Source organism: Leptonychotes weddellii, chromosome 5, assembly GCF_054177405.1.
Source record: "Leptonychotes weddellii isolate Sample4059 chromosome 5, ASM5417740v2, whole genome shotgun sequence".
In the NCBI taxonomy this organism is placed as follows: domain Eukaryota; kingdom Metazoa; phylum Chordata; class Mammalia; order Carnivora; family Phocidae; genus Leptonychotes; species Leptonychotes weddellii.
This window is the reverse complement of record NC_138373.1, coordinates 4,483,467-4,505,763: the sequence shown is the minus strand read 5'-3', so window position 1 is coordinate 4,505,763 and position 22,297 is coordinate 4,483,467. Positions and strand designations below refer to the sequence as shown.

The following is a 22,297-nucleotide window of genomic DNA, read 5'->3' as shown; positions in this document are numbered from 1 at the left end:
TCCACACGGGTGCCGACGGCCTGAGGTCCGCCGTCTGGGACTTCCACCCTGCGCGGGACGTGCGGGACGCCAAAGGGCGCAGAGGCGGGGCGTGCCCACGCGGCGGGGCGGGGCCCGGGGCGGGGGGCGGGGCCGAGCCGCAGGGCCAGGGGCGGCCCCGCGGAGCCACAGCACCCCAGCCTCGCCGCGCGGCGGCCCTGTCCTACGCGGACACCCATCCTCCCTCCGGCAGACGGCCTGAGCACCTACTATTAGGTCAACAGCACCCCGACGGCCGCCTGACGGGGGGCTCCTCAAGTTCCGCCGCCAGCGTGTGTTGGGGGTTTTACACTATTTACAGGAAACCCTAAGCGCCCCCAGCCTCCGACCCGCAGCGTGCGCTCTCCCTGCTCCTGGCCAGAGGGTGAGTCTCTGAAAACATGGGATGAGAGTCGTTCTAGTTACTTGTCTACACGTTACATCAAGAGATCGGGTCAGATTATCGCCAGGTCAGTAAAAAGCATTTGTCTTGCCGACAGGTTTTAAACAGCGAAGACTGGTCGGGAGCTGGTCGGAACCATGGTTCCGGTGAACCACATGGAACTGCCGGGGGGGGGGGGCGCGGGGGAGCGGGTCCAAACAGGCCAGCAGCAGCCGTTTCCTGGGGCTCAGCACACAGACCGAGCCGGCGCCGGGACCGCAGTGACCAGAGAAACACCCAGAACCATCACTTGTAACGACCCGCCCCTTTAGAAGGCGATTTGAGCGGAAGAGGAGCCCCGGGGGCCCGGCCAGGGACGCGCGGCCGAGGGCGCCCGCGGAGCAGCCCGCACACCCGGCCCGGCCCCGGGCGGGGCTGCGCGTGTCGTGCAGACGGAATCTTTCTTCAGTGCACGGTGTATACTGTGTAACCAGGAGTTAGATTTATAGCTGCCGTTCTAAAAATACTACTGCTACAAAGTATCTTCCGTTATAATTTCAGAATATAAAAAGGCATATAAAAGCTATAATCCTATATATCTGAGAAAAAAACTCTGAATAAAAAAGTGGTAGCTTTTCCTTCCTCGTCTGATAGAAAACAGCGGCTTCTGGAACGGTGGACGCAGCCCCGGGCGAGCACGTGCGGCGCGGCGGGCGCCAGCTTCCCTCAGAGCCGGCGGGAGGGCGGCGGCGGCGCGGGGCCCTCGGCGACCCCAGAGCGCGCTCCCGCCGCGCGGCCGGCGCGGTGCAGGCGCTGCCTCCTACGGGGAGGCGGCGGGAGAGCGAGGCGGGGCCCAGGGTGTCGGGGAGGCTCCCAGTCACTTTCTGCTGCGGGGTTTTAGTTTCCACTTTCACCTGCCGAGGCCGGGAAAGATCTATTTCTTATTGGCAATCCTCCTCTTCCTCGTGGCCAGCATGTCATAGAAAGGATCCCTGCTGATGCTCGCTCTGGGGGGAGAGGAGAATCCTGAGGTCGGACGGCACCCTGCAGCGCCCCCAAGCGGAGACGTTGGGGCCGCGTGTGTCTGCAGGCGGCCGGTCCCGCACGCAGCAGTGCGCATGCGCGCAGGCAGGTGCAGCGCACGTGCACGCACTCCCGCCGTACACACTCACACGCTTGCGCACTCCCCCACGGGAAGGCTCACACACTCGCATGTGTACGCACTCCCACACGGGCAGGCGTACACGCTCGCACGTTTGCGCACTCCCCCACGGGAAGGCTCACACACTCGCATATGTACGCATTCGCACACGGGCAGGCGTACACGCTCAGATGCGTGTGCACTCCCACACGGGCAGGCGTACACGCTCGCACGCTTGCGCACTCCCCCACGGGAAGGCTCACACACTCGCATGTGTACGCCCTCCCACACACGCAGGCGTACATGCTCACAGGCGTGCACTCCCACACGCGCAGGCTTACACACACGCTCAGATGCGTGTGCACTCCCACACGCGCAGGCGTACACGCTCACAGGCGGGCACACTCCCACACGCGCAGGCATACACGCTCCCACGCGCGCACACTCCCACGCGCGCGCACTCGCTCTCCCACCGCACCGCGTGCACAGGAAGGACCCGGGGCCGTCGGGGCTCTGAGCTGGGGCCGGGCGCACACCTGATGGACTTCATCCACTCCTCCTTCTCCTCGGGGCTCGGGGCGGAGATCCGGTACACCACGTGGTTCCCCTCCACCACCCGGCCGTCCGCCTCGGTTTTACAGGCCTTGATGACCTGGCCCTTATGGCTCGGGTTATAAAGCTCGAAACAGTTCTGGCGGAGACAGACAGAGCGCCGTCACGGAGCGCTGCGGCCGCCGGAGGGCAGGGGCGGCAAGAGGAGGCCAGCTTACCGGTTTCCGTGGGTCCTCCACCTCCCTGATGCTGAGGTTTTCCAGGGGGATGATCCCCCTGGGCTCCTTGTCCTGCGAGAAAGAGCGCACGGCCAGCCTCGCTCAGGCCCGCGCCCCCCGAGGGGCCGTGCGCCCGGCCCGGCAGCCCGCCCCGTACTTACTGTCGTGTACTCAAAGTAATAGAGGCAGTTGTCGGTGAGGATGAACCAGCGCCGCTTCCAGGTCTTCACCCGCCCTCCTAGAAGCAGAAGGAGCTCGTGAGTCGCAGCCCGCACGCGCTGGGGACCCGGGGCCCTCAAGGGCGGGCCCGGGACCTATAGAAATGACTATCTTCAGAAATGCCACCAGGAGCCAAGCTCGGTCTTAAGCTCCCTTCTTCCTCGTGGAAACGTTGGCCATTCCGCCCAACGCTGAGCCAAGTCCCGGGCGAGCCGTGTGGCCTGGCACCGGGGTGGCGACGAGCGCGCGCGGGGCGCTGCCGGGGCCCCACATGCACCCCCACCCGGGCAGCACCGGCGCCCCTGCCACGGCCACCTGGGCCACCACTTTCCAAACGGCCTTTGTGGAAACGTTAGTCGTGATGAATGGGCTTGATTTCCCCACATGGAAATGACAACAGGATGAAGTCAGTGCGGCTCCCCGGGCCTGTCCGGGGCCTAATCCTGTTACCTCGGGGCTCTGGCTGGCCCTGGGATCCATCACCATCAATTACTCCTTGGTCCAGGGAATTACTCGATTGACTTAATCTCTTAACAAGATCAGGGACACACATGTAAACACACACACACACACACACACACACAGCCCATCTGTGTCTCCTCTCCTTTCACTACAGAGAAGGAAATCTTTTACCCCCAAATATTCAGCACAAACGGGCTTCAATTCCCAGCCCTTGCTTCTGACGTGAAGTTTAAAAAAACAATCTACAAGAAAAACACGCGCATGGTAACAGAATCAAGCAATCTGTGGGCACAAGCAAGTAGCCGTCCCTGCTGTCACTCCCCGAGGTGACATTCGAGGTGGAGCTCGCCCGCCTCTCTCTACAACCCGTGAGCAGGTGAGTGCCGCCGGGGCTGAGGGGCCGTGGTGTGGGAGGAAAGGCCGCGTGGGTCATGTGGGGCCGGGGGGTCACGGAGGGACAGGAAGGCACACGGGCCGGCTTCCCAGGTCAGCCGGGGCTGAGGCAAGAGTGCCTCTGGCCTTGATGTTTGCAGAAATCCAGGCAGAGAAGACATCCCGCTTCCAGGGGGGCGAGGGGGGAGTGGTGAAGGAAGGGACCCTTCTTCCTCATGGAAACGTTGGCCATTCCGCCCAACGCTGAGCCAAGTCCCGGGCGAGCCGTGAGCCCACTTTCACAGGGAGGAGACCCAGGAGACCCTCGTCCCAAAGTCCTCCAGTGATGGGACAGCACAGATTCTCTCCAGGTACATCACCCCAGCCCAGTTCACTCTACCTCCCTCCCACCAGGTCTGTCTCTGGCTGCGCTGGTGCTGGACCAGGCCGCCAGCCTCCCACCCCCATGTCCCCCCTCCCCCAGAGGCGTCCCTTGAAAAGGGAAGTTCCCAAAGGCTCGCGCTCTGTCAGCCTAGGACCCCAACCCCTCAGCGGCCTCCAAGGCCTCCTCGTGGCTCCCCTCCCGGCCCCCGCCTTTCCTTCCGGCCACCGTGCTGCCCCGAGCTCCCACTCCCCTGCTAGCACCTCCCCTCCCCTCAGCTGCACAAGCAGGCTCTCAGAGAATCCCCCCAGGAGCCCACACGCTGTCCATCTGTCCAGTGCCTGCCCTTCCGTCTGCGCTCCTGCACTGGGCCACGAGGTGGCGCCCTGTGTGTCCTGCTCACCCCCAGCCCCATGGGGACCCTGCACCACCCGACACCAGGAAAACGGCTTAGCTGGGAAGGCTTCTCAGCGTTTTGCCCCCCGCCGCAGCACCCGCCCCACTGCTCCTGAGTTCAGTGGCACGTCTTGGGGAGCCCAATCCCTAGCCCGGTGGTCATGGCCAAGGGCCTCCCAGCCCAGCCCCAGGTACCCTTACAGCTCAGGGGGGCAGGCCCAGTGGGGGGGGAAGCGGGGGTCGGAGCCATCGCAGGTCTCGCTGCAAAGGAACAGACAGGCTCTGCCTACGTGTGTGTTCCTGGCTGAGCTTCAGGAGACGGGGATGGACACACGGACGGACGGACACACACACACACACACACAGCACTCACGCCTGGCTTCTCCGCTCCGAACTTGCTGCTGCTTCCGCGGCTGCTCCCAGGCACACGGTACCCACACCCCGACAATACATACTACTTCTGCAGGACAGCTGAACTCTGACCCATGTGCCTGTGTTGTTAACAGAACCGACCCCTTCTCAAAACTCAGCGACTGTAAGGCATTTCCTTGATGATCACGAAGCAACACTACAATGCTCCTAGTTCTTGCAAAGCATCCAGGCCTTCTGAAAGTGCCACCTGGCCTAAGACCAAGTCTATGATGAGACACAAGCAAGGTCACATGGTGACCTCCACTCCTATCTGAGTGCGTGCACAGAACACACTTTGTCTCCTATGCTTGTCTTGTAGGCCTGTGGCCAAGCACGTCCGTGTCCAGGCCTGTGTCTGCCCTGTGCTGGATAAGGGCCCAGAGCTAACCCAGGCCCAGCTAACACATCTCCGGCATCAGCTTCCAGCGGACTGACTGCCTTCTTGGCCCTCGGAGCCTGACGCCCACCAGCTTTCCCTAGAGGCCAGGCCAGCGTCAAGACTCCTGGGAGGCGGCCTGGGGGCAGGACTGTGTCCAGGCCCAGCAGCTGTGCAGAGCAGACCCACCCGCTGGGAAACCCGCTCTCGGCACGGCCACAGCTCTGTGCACGGAGAGGGTACGGAGGCTGCGTGGGCCCGAGGGAGACGGCAGCGGGCTCGCTGGGGCTCTGGGGAGGAGGTCCCGGGCAGTCACCCGCTGGCCGGCGGGCCCGAGCTCTGGGCGGCACCATCACCCCTAGCTCTGTGACAGGTGCCGAGAACGCCAGCACCGTGACTTCTCCTCACACCCGCTCACGTGGCAGCGGAGCTCGGAGGGAGCCGACCCCGGGCCCCACCGTGCCGAGGCCACGACTGGCTGCAGGGGGCCCCTTGGGCACCCACTCAGCACCCTGCCAGCTCCGTAGCTCCTGGGGGTGCTCTGAGCACTGCTTACGTGCGCACCCGGAGCACAGGTGGAACACAAGCCCCACTGCGCCTTTGTCTCCCTCGTTTGGTTCTGTCTTTCAAAGCAGGTGCATCTCCCGCTGGTGCCGAGGCCACACCAGCTGCCAGGCAGGCTCGCACTGTCGCTGTCACACGAGGGGCCCTCCCTGGCATGTCGGACACGTCCCCCCTCTGCCCTGACCCCGGGGCCACAGGTTTGGGGTGACCTGAGAGATGCATCTCCAAGTCCACGGCTATGGCTCTGGGTTTCTAGACAAAGATCTATCTAGAACTCCCCCAAACCTCAGCACAGCCAGAGAGAAGCCAGAGCAAGACCCCAAATCGGAACGGCCGAGCCTTGGCACACGCCTTCACGCCCGCCCCTTACCCTCGCCTTGATTACGAACACAAAGTCGCGGAGATTCTCTCAGGCCCGGTGTCTCACAGCGTGTTCTACAGCGACCATGCCCGGTCGGTACCTGCTGTCACGTCTCACAGGCTCTCGTGTCACAGTAAGGCAGAAATCCCCCCGCCCCCAGAATAAAAACAAAACAAAAAACCACCCTACCAATTCCTAAAATTGCCCAGAAAATATCAACGCTACTCTGCTTCTTCGTCAGTGGTTGGGAAGCCCTTTGAACACGTCCGGACTCCGTCCAGGGGTGGTGCAAACATGCGCTGTTTGGTTAGTATGAGAGGCAACCGGTGATGTACGGGGAGGGAGCAGGCGACCAGCAGGCTCGAGGCTGCTCAGGCCCTAAGGACACGGACGGGCAGGCTCGGTCCCACACGCATTCCCATGCGCTCCCAGCGCCGAAGGGCTGGCATTCCAGCCACGCCTCGCCCGGCCCGGGGGTGTAGCTGTCACATTCGCCGCACCCTGCATGAAGCTAACCCCAGCAAGTCCAAAGCCACAGGGGTCAGATGAATGGCAGCCACAGATCAGAGCTTCACACAGACCAACGGGGGAGAGAAACTGAGAAAGGAATGAGCAGCTGGGGAAGGGGCAGGAAGCCACTGGGTACGTACCTCCTAACGCAGAACAAGCAGGGACAGCCCGTCACAGAACAGAAAGGTGGGAGCCACAGGCAGAAGGAAAACAACAAGAAGGCACATTTAAACCACGCATCAAAAATCAGCCACACCAAACCAAGAGAAAGGCACGCAGGTTCTCGCAGTAAATGCACCTGCCTCTGGTACAGAAAACTGCCTTGGGTCTATCTGGACGCTAACTGAGCAGTTTTCTGGGACGCTCGTGCAGCCCGGGCGTTATTCTCTGCCGTGGACATGGCCGGCAGGGCCTCGTTCGGACGGGGTAGGGCTCAAAGCGGCAGCCATCGAGTCTGGGGCGTGCGGCCGGCTACGGTGGGCGGACTCGGCCCAACGGCCCTCGCTTCTAGCGGTTCTGCCTTTGGTCGGGGCCCTTGGCTGCCGAGGGCTGGGGGCTCCGAGCGCGGGGCCCGCCCGCCGGCCACCACTCACCCAGCTTCAGGAGCCAGCCCTCGCGGTCGGGGTTGAAGAACGTGTGCGTCAGGTCATTGCCATCGTCCTCGGGGATCTTGAACGGCTCGTTCTTGATGCTCTCGTACAAGTTCTGCGAGGAGCACAGGGGACAGCGCACTCAGGGACACAGCCGGGGGCGAACGGGCCGGGCAGTGGCGCGTGTCCCCGAGGGCACCGGGCTCGGTGGGACCGGGGCCGCGAGGGACCCTGCAGGTGCCTGATGGTAAACGTTGCCCACCGCTGCTCCCGAGGCATGAGGGCCAGCTCTAGGGCCCCAAGGGCGGGGAGCTCACCCGCAGCAGCTCCTCCGGGAGGTCCCCTCCCTCATTGATGCCACGGTTCATGGTGACGAAGCGCTCGGCCGTGGGCTTGTCCCGCACGTTGTGGTTGTGGAGGCTGGTGTTGAGCATGATGATGGCGAACGACAGCACGTAGCAGGTGTCTGCAAGAGGGTAGAGGGTGCAGGGGCCCTCAGCCGCACGCCTGGCCAGAGGCGCCCCCCCCCCCGCCCCCGGGCAGAGGCTCGCCGGCCCCGGGCCCCAGCGCTGCCGACCTGTGGACTGGAAGACGCCCGGGTTGCACAAGCAATAGCGGGACGCGAACGCCTCCATCATGCGGTCGATCTTCTGCGCCTCCCCTGGAAGTCGAAAGCTCCACAAGAACTGCCTATGGAGAAAGGACCACCAGGGGACGGTGGCGTTTCAGGGTCCGGGGCGTAGGGACACCTGGCTTCACCAGGACAAGGCGGGGACGTCCACGAGGCTGCTGTTTGAGACCAAATGCAGTGGGAAGCAGGCCCGCGCCTGGGCAGCACCAAGACTCAGCTGCGGAAGTGGGAAGAATGCGCCCGACTGCCAAATACCGGGTGAGAAACAGGGCACACCCTGCCGTCCCACTGAGGCCAGCACGGGCTTGGTCTGCAAACGCCTGGGGGCCTCTCTGCAGCTCTGGGGACACCACGGGCTCGGAGGCCCCGTGGGGGCGCCGGCCTCCGGCTCCCGCACCCCCTCCCCTTCCCCCCCCCCCCCCCCGCGGACAGCCGACACGCCGACACTTACCTTAAGGCTTGAACGAGGTTCAGATCAGCAAACTCATGGAGTTCGACAAACGCTTGAAGAACTTTAATATTAAAGTCGTCCCTGGGAAAGAAAGCAAATGCGGTCCAAGGCCACTGCACAGAATTTCAATCATTTCAAAAGAAAGACCTTTCCTTTGTATAGCAAGTGTCTGTGGGTTTTTGTCTTGCAGAACTAGAAGTTCAGATCTGTTACACTGCACGTTCGTTTTCAGGCTTAGGACAAAGGAGACTCGGTAGGAGTTAGGAGTTTATCTCCCAGGCGGTGCCGGTCAGGGGACCGAGGCCGTCGAGGCCGTCGGAAGACCGCAGGCAGCTGGCACGAGCCCCGCGGCAGCTCCGAGCGCCAGGCGCGCGCTCCGCCTCCGCTCTCCCACCCAGCGGCCGCGGGCGGCGTTCCCACTTCGCAGGCGGGGCTGCGGGCGCCCGGCGCCGGGTCGCCAACCGGGGCAGTGCGGAAGAGCTTTTGAAACCAAACTAAATGCGAGAAGACAAAGGCCTCAACTTTTACATAAACGCAGAGGAGGACAACACGCTTCACTGGAGTTTGCCCAGGTCCTGGTCACAAGGCACAGTAAGGACAGCCCGAGCCAGCGAAACGCCGTGGTCACCACAGGTGCAGGCCACAACACAAGGTGACGCCAGTCCCTCAGCCTCCCAGGACCGCAGAGCAGACCAGGCCTCACTAAAGACAAGGCTGCTGCCACCCCACAGGCCCGCCCTGCCTGCGCACGATCCATCAACCACGAGGAACGGCCACGGCTCAGCGCCACCTGCAAAGGGACCCCCGTCCGCGGGGCTGCAAGGATGAACACGGCCTCGGGAAGGGGCACAGGCACAGAGCACACGTCACGACGTTCCCCTCCTTTCTCTGGGGCGAGCTGCCGTCTGAGGCCTTGGGAGTCCGCGCAGATGTGGGTGTTGGCGGGGGGCGCCCCAGGAGGCGGCGAGCACCCGGCCCGTCTCAGGCAGGCAGCAGCGAAGACCGGGGAGCAGGCCCGACACCGTGCTGAGCACCCAAGCCGTGGCAGCAGCCGCCGGGTTAGAGCCACGGGGGTCGGCATGAAAGGCAAGCGCCCACCGTCCCAGCCCCAGCGGTGCAGGCAGCCTGGCTGAGAGGGCTCGCCGAGCGCGGGGTGCGGAGCTGGCCCCTTCCTGGGCTCAGGTGCACAGGCTGCAGCTGGTGTGAGGACCCCAAGGCGGGACCAGAGAGGGCAAGTGATCAGAGGGGCGGCTGCACCCCCACTCCCGCTGCCAGCCTGGCCCCCCTGCAGGGGGGCCCCTGAGGCTTGGTCCTCGGTCCACACTTCCCCTCCAGCCACACTCGCCTGTGATGCAAACAGCACCTGGGAGCCTGCCTCCTGCCGGACCCCTCTCTGAACCATCACACCTGGATGTCCCCCCCCAAGTCCCCACGGCTTTGAGCTGTGAATCAGACCACGTCCTTCCCCGACTGGGAAGCTTCCCCCGCCCCCAGCAACGGGCAGAGGGGCCCGTCGTCACCCTGAGAGCCTCTGCCGCCCTCCCCCCCCCGCCGCTCCAGCCACACTGCCCCCAACACACTGACCCTCTTGCCTGTCCTGCTCTCCCCAACACCGGCCTGCAGAGCACCTTCGTCCCCCTCACGTCCTTGCACTTTCTCAATGACACAACCCTGACCAGCCTAGCCTAACTGCTAACTGCAGCTCACCCAACGCCCTTACGCGCTTCCACTTCTTTGCCCCGACACCTTCTAACATAGGGGGGACATGGTTTTCACATTTACTATGCTTATTACATATTGCCTGTATCGGTCCGGCAGAGGACAGCTCCACGAGCGGGTGAGTCCAGCTTTATTTTTTTCTTTTTTAAACAACACAACCCATGTGCCTCAAACAGAGCCTGGCACAGACTTGGAACTTGGTATTTTCTGGAACTCAAAACCTGCAGGCACGCGGTACTTGTCGACCGCAGGAGCCGCCAGGCCGCGTATGACACAAACGAGATCGTTCATCTCGCACCTGCCGCACGACCACGCAACGATGGCGGACTCGGACTCTGGCCCTCGTGGCACAGGCGGTTCATGAGGTGCTGCTGCCCCTGGGCCACCGCTCAGGTTTTTTGTGGGGTGTGTTGTTTTGCTGTTTTTTTGTTTTTAGCTTTGTTCAAACACAATTCACGTTCCACACAACTGTCCTATTTCAAGTGTACCATTCAATGGCTTGTAATTTATCTGCAGACCTGTGGAACCATCACCACAATCAGTTTCTCAACACTTTCATTACCCCCAAAAGAAACGCCATCTCCCAATCTGCCAGCCCCAGGCAACCAGTCGGCCTTCTGTCTCCCTAAGTTCACCTATTCCGAGCACTCTGCATAAAGGGAGTCACCCAACACGCGGCAGCATGCAGCAGCACCCTACTCCTTGTGGGCAATAAACAGTCCATCGTCGGGATGAACCACATCTTGACCATCCACCAGCTGAGGGACATCCGAGCCGATGGACATCGGAACTGCTTCCACCTTTCGGCTACCGAGAACCACGTGGCTACAAACATTTGTGAGTGTGTGTGCAGATGTACGTTTTTACTGCTCTTGGGTGAACACCTAGGAGTAGAATTACTGGGTCGTATTCTGAAGACCGGCCAACTACTTCCCACAGCCACGGCACCTCCCATCCTACCAGCAGGACGTGAGGGCTCTGATTTTCCCACATCCTGGGCAACGCTTATTATCTTTTTATTTTTATTACAAACATCCTAGTGGTTGTGAAGTGGTAGCTCACTGTGGTTTTGATCTGCAGCTCCCTGATGGGGGCTAAGGATGCTGAACATCCAGTTGTGTGCTTATGGCCCTATCACATATTTATGGATCTTCTTTGGAGAAATGTCCATTCAGATGCTTTGTTCATTTTATAATTAAGCTGTCGTATTATTGAGTGGTAAGAGTTCTTCATATATTCTAGATAGAAGTCCTTATTAGATTTATATGTGACTTGTAAAAATTTCTCCTAGTCTGTGGATTGCCTCTTCACCTTCTTAATGATGTCCTTCTCAACACAAAAGTTTTTGATTTTGACCATGTCCCGTTTACCTATGTTTTTCTTTTGCTGTTTGTTTTTGGTGTCACATCTAAGAAACTCTTGCCTAATCCAAGGTCACAAAGATCTACCCCTATGTTTTCTTCTAAGTGTTTTATAGTTTTCCTTCTCACATGTAGGTATTTGATCCAGTTTAATTTTTGCGTACCCTGAGTGGTCCAATGGTATTCTTTTGCATGTGGATATCCAGGTGTCCCAGACCATTCGTTGAAAGGCTGTTCTTTCCCCCACTAAACTGTCCCGACACCCTCATCGAAAATCACGTGACAATAAACACAAGGGTTTATTTCTAGATTCTCCATTCTACTCCATGATCTAGAAGTCTACCCTTACACCAGTACCACACTATCTTGATTACTGTTTTTAGTCTGTCTTATATGTGAGTTCTGCAACTTTGTTCTTCTTTTCCAAGACTGTGGCTATTTTGGATCCCATGATATTCTACATTAATTTTAGCATGAGTCTGTCAACTTCTACAAATAAGTTAGCTGGGATTTTGATAGGGAATGAGTTAAGTCTGTAGATCAAAGTTCCACTCCATGAACATGGGATATCTTTCCATTTACGTAGGTCTTTTCATTTTTTTCTTTTTTTTTTATTTATTTATTTGACAGAGAGACACAGCGAGAGAGGGAACACAAGCAGGCGGAGTGGGAGAGGGAGAAGCAGGCTTCCCGCCGAGCAGGGAGCCCGTTGCGGGGCTCGATCCCAGGACCCTGGGATCGTGACCTGAGCCGAAGGCAGTTGCTTAACGACTGAGCCACCCAGGCGCCCTTTTCATTTTTTTCAAAGTTTTGTAATTCAAAGTAAATATTTTGTACTTCTTTTATTAAATTTATTCCCAAGTATTTTATTCCTTTTCATGCTATTATAAAATGGAGCTGTTTTTCTTAGTATCTTTTCCAAGCTTGCTCATTGCTACCATTTAAAAGTACAACTGAATTTTACATATTGATCTTGTATCCTGCAGCCTTACTGAACTTGTTTATTAGTTCTAATGCTTTTAGTGATTCTTCAGGATTTTCTACATACACAATTCTGTCTTCTGCAAACAAAGTTTTATTTCTTCCTTTCCAAACTAGATGCTTTTAATTTCATTTTCTTGCCCTAGAACTGCCAGTACCATGTTGAAGAGAAGTGGTGAGAGCAGTCAACCTTATCTTGTTCTTGCTCTTAGAAGAAAGCATAAAGTCAACTTGTGGGTTTCACAGGTGCCCTGCATCATATTGAGAAAGTTCCCTTCTTTTCCTGGTTTGTTGAACGCTTTTGTCTTGAAGCAGTGAATGTTGTCAAAAGCCTTTCCAACATCTATTGGGATGATCGTGTGGGTTTTGCTCTTTATTATATTGATACTGTATATTACTTTGACTTTTGTACGCTGAACTAACCTTGTATTCATGGGATAATGAATGCATGCATGGGGTGAATGTATTGGTGTATAGTCATTTTTAAATATTGCTAGATTTGATTTACCAATATTTAGTTGAGGATTTTTGCTTCAGTGGTCATGGGAGGTACTGCTCTGCAGGATTTTTTGTTTTTGTTTTTGTTTTTTAATTGTGATATCTCTGGTTTTGGCATCAGGTAGTACTGGCCACACAGAATGAGTTAGGAAGTGTCTGCTTTCCACCTTTGATCAATTATTTTTAATAAAGGCTAGAAAAAGAAACCACCCCGGATGAGCAACTGCTGGGCTCTTATTTAAAAACACTCTTGTTTGATCTTTGACTCAGGGGATGTGCTGCCTTAGATTCCTGCCCTAACCTCTGCTAAGCACAGCAAATGGACCCTTAATTAGAGAAGGCTGGGAATGTAAATCTGTCCAGTGCTCTCCATTTAAAAAATTAATAACTTCCCACCTTCACTCATATCCCCAAGCAACAGGGGGAAGAAAACCACTGAGAAATCTGGTCTCTTTCTGGGCAAAACATGAAATGAAGATTAAGATGCTTTCTGAGGGGGCACCTGGGTGACTCAGTTGGTTCAACATCCAACTCGATTTCAGCTCAGGATCTCAGGGTCATGAGATCAAGCCCTGTGTCAGGCTCTGTGCTCAGTGGAGAGTCTGCTTGAGATTCTCTCTCCCTCTTCCTCTGCCCCTACCCCCTTGCACGTGCTCGCAAGCGCATACCCTCTCTCTCTCAAATAAATAATCTTAGAAAAAAAAAAAAAAAGATGCTTTCTGAGGTACAGAGAAGAGGCAGCACCAGTTTCAGTTCTGCCATGGTTCCCTGAGTAAAGGTTTCCAGAGATCACAGACCCTACCTGGCCCCAGAGCACCCACACCTCTCTCCCCGCAAGGGCAGGGAAAGCATGTGACTGCGCTGGGCCAACGCAGTTGTGGGGAGCAGCACGTGCGCCTTACGCCCACGCGCAACTGTGACAGACCCTGATGGGGAGGGCGGGCCCAGGCCAGGCTGCTGGTTCTCCTTCAACTTACCTTTCACCTAGATAGTCCCCAATTACGGTCTTATTTAGGCCTTCTCCTTTATACAGGAACTGGGCTACGTCTTCTGGGGAGTTCTGCAGCAAGTCATTTTCTATTAGAAACTGAATTCCCTGAAGAGGGACATAAGAAAGGAAGCTCTGGTTAGGAGGGTCGCCCAGACTCCCTTTTCAAAGACAGAAATACATCTAGAGTAATGATCTTAATGGCTGGGACATGGCAAAAATACCAGGACAATCTGATTCTCACACCCCAGACTACATTTTTTTGCCCACCAGAGGAAAGCACATTCATTCTTCCTGGCAATTTAACAGGCTAAAAGACAAACGGGTTACCGAACAAACCATTACAAAGAAGGTACTAGAGATCATAAAAGCAGAGGTAATAACAACACCGAATTTCCCCAGCTCGGGAGAACGATCTGCTGTGTGTGCGAGAGTAACATGCCCTTTGGGGTTGGCCAATCCACGCCCTCCCCGAGCTCCCCTCTTTCCTTGCCATGCCTCGCTAAGTAATCATGTTCCCAGCTTCCCTTGCAACTAGGAATGACCTTGTGACCCGGATCTGGTCACAGAAAGAAGTCCGGAGGGAGGACCTGGGGAAGCTTTCTTGACCAAAAGGACTCGTGAGCAGCTCCTTCTCCCTCCTTCCTGCCTGGAATGCAGATGTGATGACCGGCGCCCTCACGGCCAATGGATGAGGGAAAGGCCGGGATGAACACAGGGCTGGGGTCCTGTTACTTGGGAGCCACTGGGGCCCCTGCAGCCACCCCTGCCCTGGGAGAACATAGTCGCCGTGCAAGCCGTCCTCACAAGGCCTTCTGTGAGCTGTAGCTGAACACGGTAACGCATCTCTGTGCCACCGAGCTGAAGCTGGTGAAAATCCACACCCGCTTGAGGGCCCTCAAGGGCACAGGTGACAATTTCTAAATGAAAGGCTGCAGAGGCGCTGCCCTGGCCCGAAGCAGCCCTGCTCCTCTCCTGAGAAGCCCTAAGAATAGCGAAAATGTAGCTCTGACACAGCTTCTGAGCTGGTTTCCAACACAGGCTGACAAAGCTGGTAAGGGAATTCTGTCCTCTATTTGCCTCTCCTTCTACAAATTCGGAGATGATTTTCCAGCTACTACTCTCTGTGCCCCTCCCTCACACCACACGGTCCCTCCGAGTCTTTGCTCTTTTTTTTCCAAACACGTGAATGTCCACAGCAGCCTTATTTAGAATTTCCCCCAAACTGGAAACAACCCAACAACATCCAACCAATAAGAGAAGAGATAAATCCTATTCTGGTATATTCCATACGATGGAACACTATGCAGCAACGAGAATAAACGCACAGCGACATCGATGCATCTGACAGATGTGACACGGAATAAAAGGACGACACGGAATGTACCTTATTTATATTTACAGTTTTACAACAGGCAGCCCCGCTCTACGGTGACGGGGTGGAATTTGTTCGCTAGGAGGAGACACCAGAGAGACACTCCTGATGCCCCACCACCGCATCTTGCTCTGGGTTACACAAGGATTTTAGTGTGTAAAAATTCGTCACGCTGTGCAAAGTTTGTGCACCATATGCTGTTCTTCAAAAAATAAAAAAGTTTACCAAAAAATCAGTATGTCTGACGATCCTAAATTAACTCTCATCTATTTCTGGTGGGAGCTCAAGTGAGTCCAGGCCCCCCGGGGATCATCTTCTAGAAGGAACGACGTGCACATACCCTAAGGAAGCACTCCGATCCCGAGTACGCACCTGTCCAGCAAGGCCCCAGAAACCAGGCGAGGGACAAGAGTGCTGGTGCCGTTCCCACCCAGCACCCAGGGCTCTGTGCGGGAGGGGAGCTCTGGGCAGCAGGGCCGACTTTACAGTCTGACCTAACATCCCTGGCCGAGAGGTCAGAGGCCAAAGAGGCCCTGGTCTGCCTCTCTCGACTCTGTGTCCCAAGGACTCACAGACTGGCTGTGGGTGGAACTGGTAGATCCTGCTGCACCACCACCCCCAAATTGCAAGGGACAGGAGAGAGAGTTTCCAAAGGAGCCCGAGGTCCTGGAGCCAAGGGCCTGGCGGAAGCAGGTGCTCCCTGGGGGATGGGTGCCTGGCTGGCAGCTGGGGTGACATCGCTGGACTGTGATACTGGTTGGCAGAGGACAGGGGGGAAGGGGGGGGAGGAACCGCAGCTGCAGGCTGTCTTGCCCTGTGGCCCATCTCCTGCTGTGCACCGTGGGGGGTGGGGGTGGGAGCCGTGGCTTTGACAGAGTCTTGCATCCATCCCACCCTGGCCCCGTGTTCTCTCCAGCCTCCCAGCGCTCTCTGGAGTCCCTAAGCTTGGCAATTTCCACATTCACAATGTTCCAGGCACTCCATCAGCCAACACCCTGCCGGGAACTGAACGGACCTGGGGATGAGGCTCTCCTGAGCTCTGGATGCTCACAACCTGCTCTAAAATTCAAACACTCAGGAGCTCCTTGGGGAGGCTACGCAACAGCCTGAAAAACCAGGATTTGAGAATAGCAAGTAGGCCCAGCCCAAGGTCATCTCTTCTGTGCTTCAAGGTTACAGAAGGCAGCCAGAGGAGCCCCAAGTCAAGTTCCAGCTCCCTTTGCAAAAGGTACCAGAGGGGCGCCTGGGTGGCTCAGTCGTTAAGCGTCTGCCTTCGGCTCAGGTCTTGATCCCAGGGTCCTGGGATCGAGTCCCGCATCGGGATTCCTGCTCGGTGGGAAGCTTCCTTCTCCCTCTCCCACTCCCCCTGCTTGTGTTCCTCTCTCACTGTGTCTCTGTCAAATAAATAAATAAAATAAAATAAAATAAAAGGTACCAGAAAACACAGTGCCATGGGGGTGAGCCCAGGCCAGGCACCAGAAAAGAAAATGGAGCCAAAAGCCAGAGTCAAAGAGAGCAGTTATGAAGCAGAACGGGACTGTGTTGGGGAGGTGAAGCAAAGAGGCAGAAGCAGAGGAGGAGGGCACGGAAGCCGCTGACATGCATCCCCGTCCATGTGACAAGCAGGCTGAGAGCAGAGCGGTGGGTCCACAGGCCGGGGAACAGTAGGGATGGCCGGCAGCCACGGCAAGCTGGGAGGGAGGCCCAGAGCGCACTCTCCACCAGAGCTTCGCGAAGGAACGGACCCTGCCCACACCTGCATCTCAGGCTTCTGGCCCCGGGGCCTGTGAGACAACACACCCCTGTTGTTTCAGGCCACCGAGTCTGTGGTCATTACAGCGGCCCGGGACCCGAGTACACTAGGTAAATGCTAATAAATGTTCCAGTATTATTAGACAATGTCTATGTTTTAAAATATCATTTAGAGGCAATGCCTGGGTGGCTCAGTCGGTTAAGCATCTGCCTTCGACTCAGGTCATGATCCCAGGGTCCTGGGATCGAGCCCCAGGTCGGGCTCCCTGCTCAGTGGGGAGCCTGCTTCTCTCCCTCTACCCTTTCCCCTCCCTACCCCCCTGCTTGTGATCTCCCTCTCCCTCTCTCAAATAAATAAACAAAATCTTTTTAAAAATATCATTTAGAAAATCAAACAGTAGAATCTACTGGAAGAGGGCACCATTCAACCCATTACACCTCGTGTATCTTTTCCTATTTCCTTGTTTTCAACCTTGGTGCTCTGTTCCAGGTGTGTGTCTCAGTCAGAACACATCTGGACTTTATTGTTGTTTCTTCAAACTAATGTGAAGGTGCCTTTTAAGAGGTAACTGAGCCCAATCAAATTTATGGTCATTATGAACTTGTTACCACTCATTTCCTGAGCCTTCACATACGCTGGGTATTTCTCATATCTTTTCAGCCTTCTGTTGAATTAAGTTTTCTTTATTCAATTTTTCCTAGTAATTTAGAAATCCTATCTTATCCCTATTTTTAGTGGTTACTCTTAAAATTTTAACACTTAGGGGCGCCTGGGTGGCTCAGTCGGTTAAGCGTCTGCCTTCAGCTCAGGTCATGATCCCAGGGTCCTGGGATCGAGTCCCGCATCGGGCTCCCTGCTCAACGGGGAGTCTGCTTCTCCCTCTCCCTCTCCCACTCCCCCTGCTTGTGCTCACTCGCTCTCTCTGACAAATAAATAAATCTTTAAAAAACAAAATAAAATTTTAATATTTCAACTTACATTCATCCATGAACATCTTGAAAACCTTAGCCAACGTTGACTTCCCTGCTTCCCTTGTCCCGTGCTACTTACACACAGCTGATCTTGAACAATGCAGGGGTTATGGGCTCCCATACCACCCCCTAGTCGAAAATCTGCACGTAACTTTTGACTCCCCAAAAATCTAACTACTAGTAGCCTACTGTTGACCAGAAGCCTTACCCATGGCAGTCAATTAACACATTTCATATGTTATATACTGTATTCTTACAATAGCATCACAATATTACAGTAACATTATGATAGTAAGCTGGAGAAAACAAAATGTTACTAAGAAAGCTGTAAGGAAGAGAAATACATTTCCAGTACTGTACTGTATGTACTAAAAAAAAAAATTCCACCTTCCCAGCTCAAACCCAGTGCTGCTCAGGGGTCACCTGTATTGAGGTAATCTGGGACTTTGATTTTTAAAACATTCCTTCAACAATCAAGCTCTCATTTAGACTTAACCGTATGTTTAGCTGGTTTCTTCGAGTCTCTCCCGTTTTATCCCGCATCCTGGATCCGTGTCCTGTTTATAGACGCACTGCTCCAACCACAATTTCTAGAGCTCACGGAACGTGTTAGCAGTTCCTTTTGTGAGTCCTTGCACATCTGAATGTCTTCACTTGCCTCCTCATATGGGTCAGAATGCTAGGTTTTATTATTTTTATTTTATTTGGTTTTCTGCGGGTCTATACTGGCCTCCCCAGAGCTCTAGGTTTTAAATCACGTTTCCTCGGACCTTGGAAAGTTTCCCTGCTGTGTTTGATCCAGTGTTCCTGTTGTGATTCTGGTTTCTTCTTAGATAATCTGGTCTTTCCTTCCTGGAAAGTCAGTGAATTTCTCTTTATCCATAAGTTTTCTGGCATTTTACTTGATATTTCTATGGATCAGTGTCTGAAAAATTTTATCCTGCTTGGCATTTGGTGAGCCCTTTGATTTTGAGTATTTTATCTTAATCTAGCTCTGAAATATTCCAGTATTTCTTTGACATACATCCTCCACTCTGTCTTCTACTCTCTCCTCCTGGGACTTGTTCGATGAAATCTGAGCCACCAGACCTGCCTCCCGCCTCTCGCGGTTCTGCGTAGAGCGATGGAGAACAGGAGCACCACGATCCGCCTTGCCCGTGTCCCCGCCCCAGCCTCGGGCTGTGGGTTTTCAGAGGGCGTTGGTTCTTCACTTCCACGGACCTTTTCCACAACTCCCCATTTTTTGCACCAAGGATAAGCCAACACCCCATCATCTCTGATGAGATTTATAATATACAAAACATCCTACCTTTAATGTTTCCTCCTGTGTTAGTTCTGTTTGTGGTGTTTCACATCTCTTTCATGGGGTCAAGCAGCTCATACATTTGGTGATTCCCGGTTGGGTGATGACCTTTGTATTTCAGAATTTCTGGTAGCCCAACTGAACGCCATTTGTTTCTGGAGCAGATGACGCGGCCAGCTGGGGGGCTCAGAAGCTGGTCTCTGGGAGCGGGTTTTTCTCCTCCTCTTCGTCAGTGAGGCCAGTGGAGAAGAGACACCTGCGTCTCCCACCTGGGGGCACACACCACTGCTCGGCGCAAGCTCAGCCAAGGGTGAACCATCTGGAGGCTCCCTCCCCGATCCCACATCTGCTGCCCCAGTGAGCCGAGCCCCTGACGTGGCTCTCCCATCCCAGAGCAAATCTTTCCCAAGTGTGCTTCGGGCTACCGCTCATCTTTTATCTTTCAGGGTTCCCTCAATTTCTAGTCGACTGAGCGAACTCCTGCTTGTTACAGATTCTTATGTTATATTTTTAAAGGCATTTCTAGGAAACTGGGAATAAAAGAGAGAGCCTGTAGAATGTTTCCTGCTTCCTTGATCGAATCAACCTTTCCTCTTACTCATTTCTAACCCCAAGCGCTGCCTCTGTGTATCTAATGTACCTGCAGAAACAGAAGCTCCCGCTCAAAATGTCACCACTCTGTGACTTATTTCCTGCTAGCCTGAAAGTCTCTGATGCAAGCCTGTTTCACAACACCGCGTGTGAGATCACCCAGGGCTGTTTTGGACTGAATGTCTGAGTCTCCCGAAGATCCCTATCTTGAAGCTCTAGCCCCCAGTGTGATGGTGTTCAGAGGTGGGGTCCTGGGAGGCAGGGTCAGACGAGGTCATGTGGGCGGGGCTCTGATTTGAAGGAACCCTTGCCCTTTTAAGAAGAGACACCAGGGGGCGCTCTCAGCTTCTTCTGGGCCCTTTGGGGACACAGTGAGGCCGCGGCCACCTGTAAGTGGGGAAGACAGCTCTCACGGAACCCAGTCATGCTGGCAGCCTGACCTTGGACTTCCAGCCTCCAGAACGGTGAACAAGTAAATGTCTATTGTTTAGGCCACCAGTCCACGGTATTTTGTTATGGTGGCCCAAGCGGACTCCAACGGGTGCTATAATCGTCTATAAGACAAGGGAATTCTCATTATCTTTCCCCAGCAAAGGGCCACATGCAGACTAAATTTACCATAATTACAAACAAGTTGTTGGGTAGCACCAATAATTAATACCTTAAAAATCTCTCAGGTGGAGAGGCATCTAGGCAAAATGAGGCCTGTAGGGCAGCCGGCCACAGCCCAGGCAAAGCAGATAAAGCAGCTGCTTCCTCGGACTTGGAGGTGGAGACACTCCACAGGGCTGGACTCCCGGGGCGGCCAACAGACCAACCCCAGGCTCCCACGGGAGCCCAGTGAGGTGCGGTGGTCACAGGCCCGAGTCTGAGGTGGATTCCTCGCTCAGGACGCTGGGCACATCTCAGCGGCTCTGTGCCTCATTTCCCCCGACTGCACCACAGGCATTGAAAGGGAACCCACCCCGTAAGGTTAAGTGTACTAATTACAGTGCTTCGTTAGCAGTTCCTGATGCGTGGCAAGTTCTCAGGAAGCGTGAGTCAGCCCTCATGGCTGCACATCGGACACCTGGTGTGCGCAGAACAAGAGGACAGGCTAGAGCCGGGCGGAGGGACAGCACCACTGGGCCACCAGAGTGTGTGTGTGCGCTTCGTGGGGAGGACGTGGACTCATCCCCGGACTTGTGGGCATGCTGTCCTGCGCTGCACCTTAAAACATAAGGTCTGGTTTTCAAAACAGCCACTCGTGAGGTATCTTTGAAGATGCTGCCAATGCTTATCAAATCTGCTGGTTAAGCCAACTCTGCAAATTCAACTCAAGAAAGGAAAAAAAACGACAAAAAACGCTTCTAGCTCCAAACCTCAAGCCATTACCAAATTCACAAAACCATTCCCGGACACAGCTGCATTCCACTTTGGGGCTGGCGGATGGCCCCTAAGCAGAAAATCGGGAAGCAACAGGAAACTTTTCGCAGAGGTGGGAGTACTCCAGCTAAACAAAGACCCTCCTCCGGCGGCAGCTGTGGTGAGGCTGAGGAGAATCCACACTTGCAAGCCATTTCTTTACGTTTTCCAACTGTGCTTGCACCTAGAAATGCAAGTTTACAGGCGCCTGGGTGGCTCAGATGGTTAAGCGACTGCCTTCGGCTCAGGTCATGATCCCAGGGTCCTGGGATCGAGTCCCGCATCGGGCTCCCGGCTCAGCAGGGAGCCTGCTTCTCCCTCTGACCCTCTCCCCTCTCATGCTGTTTCTCGCTCGCTCGCTCTCTAAAAAATAAATAAAATCTTTAAAAAAAAAAAAAGAAATGCAAGTTTACAGATCTTAGACCTTGCACAGTGCAATTCTTGCTATCAACACTTACTGAATGAACAAATCATTAATTAGCACAGAGGCTCAATGCCAAAAATAAATAAATAAAATCCTAAGGAAGGTGTGTGATGTGAATGCCACCTAAAGATCACTGTAGAATGAAGTCAGCTCCGCAGTTAGAAGCTTCTGGGGACACGGTGTTCCTCTCCAGGACCTCAAGCCCTGGTGGCTAACTCAGATCCACTCTGCTGTCTCAAAACCTAACGGTCTTGCAGCTGAGCCATGTTCCACAAAGTGTTTACAGGTTCTGCTAAGTCTTCTGGTTCAACCTCATAGACAAGTAGCTGCATGTTGCAGGTTTCCTTATTTTCGGGTGTTTTCCTAGAAAATCCAACTGGAGGAAAAGACCCGGTATTGCCTTCAATCAGGAGAGCTCCCGGTCCTTCATGCAGACGTCTTCTCTGGAAGGTGAATGGGAGGAACAAAGTCCCCAGACTTGAGCCATTTAACCCCCCAGCAGACACCCAGGGTGCAGCCCTGCCCACCAGCTCCCCAGGCTGTGGGCCATGCCACAGCGGGAGGACACACCGCTCGGCCTGGCCCCGCCGAGGGCCTGTCCACACCAGCCGCTGCCGGGGCGGGGAGGCCTCACCCAGAGCCTCACACGCAAGAAAAGGTCTTCGGGTCCAGAGATGAGGCCCACGGGCACTTGTGCTTCACCCCACTCCCTGGCAGCCCCTACATGATACAGATTTAACTTCCACTCTCAGTACCTGTGAGGGGGTATGACCGACCACCTTTGTCCAAAATGAGAGAGCCAATCAAACCGGTGAATCCCACAATCTCTCGCAGGCCAGAACACTGGAACGTTGGCTTACCTTTTTGGGATCCATGTTGAATTTCTTCCTCCC

At 55.2% G+C, this 22,297-nt stretch overlaps 1 protein-coding gene across 1 annotated transcript; it reads right to left on the bottom strand.

Annotated features, from left to right (window-relative positions):
* Window positions 1-142: 142 nt before the first annotated feature.
* CYTH3 (cytohesin 3) lies at window positions 143-22,291 on the bottom strand. Its single transcript, XM_081819292.1, has 10 exons — window positions 22,265-22,291; window positions 13,573-13,691; window positions 8,037-8,117; window positions 7,532-7,644; window positions 7,272-7,420; window positions 6,958-7,069; window positions 2,473-2,549; window positions 2,312-2,383; window positions 2,078-2,232; window positions 143-1,407 (listed from the first exon to the last, which is right to left on the bottom strand). Exons 1-10 carry the CDS (start codon window positions 22,277-22,279, stop codon window positions 1,335-1,337), a joined length of 966 nt encoding a protein of 321 aa, XP_081675418.1. The 5' UTR covers window positions 22,280-22,291; the 3' UTR covers window positions 143-1,334.
* Window positions 22,292-22,297: the final 6 nt, after the last annotated feature.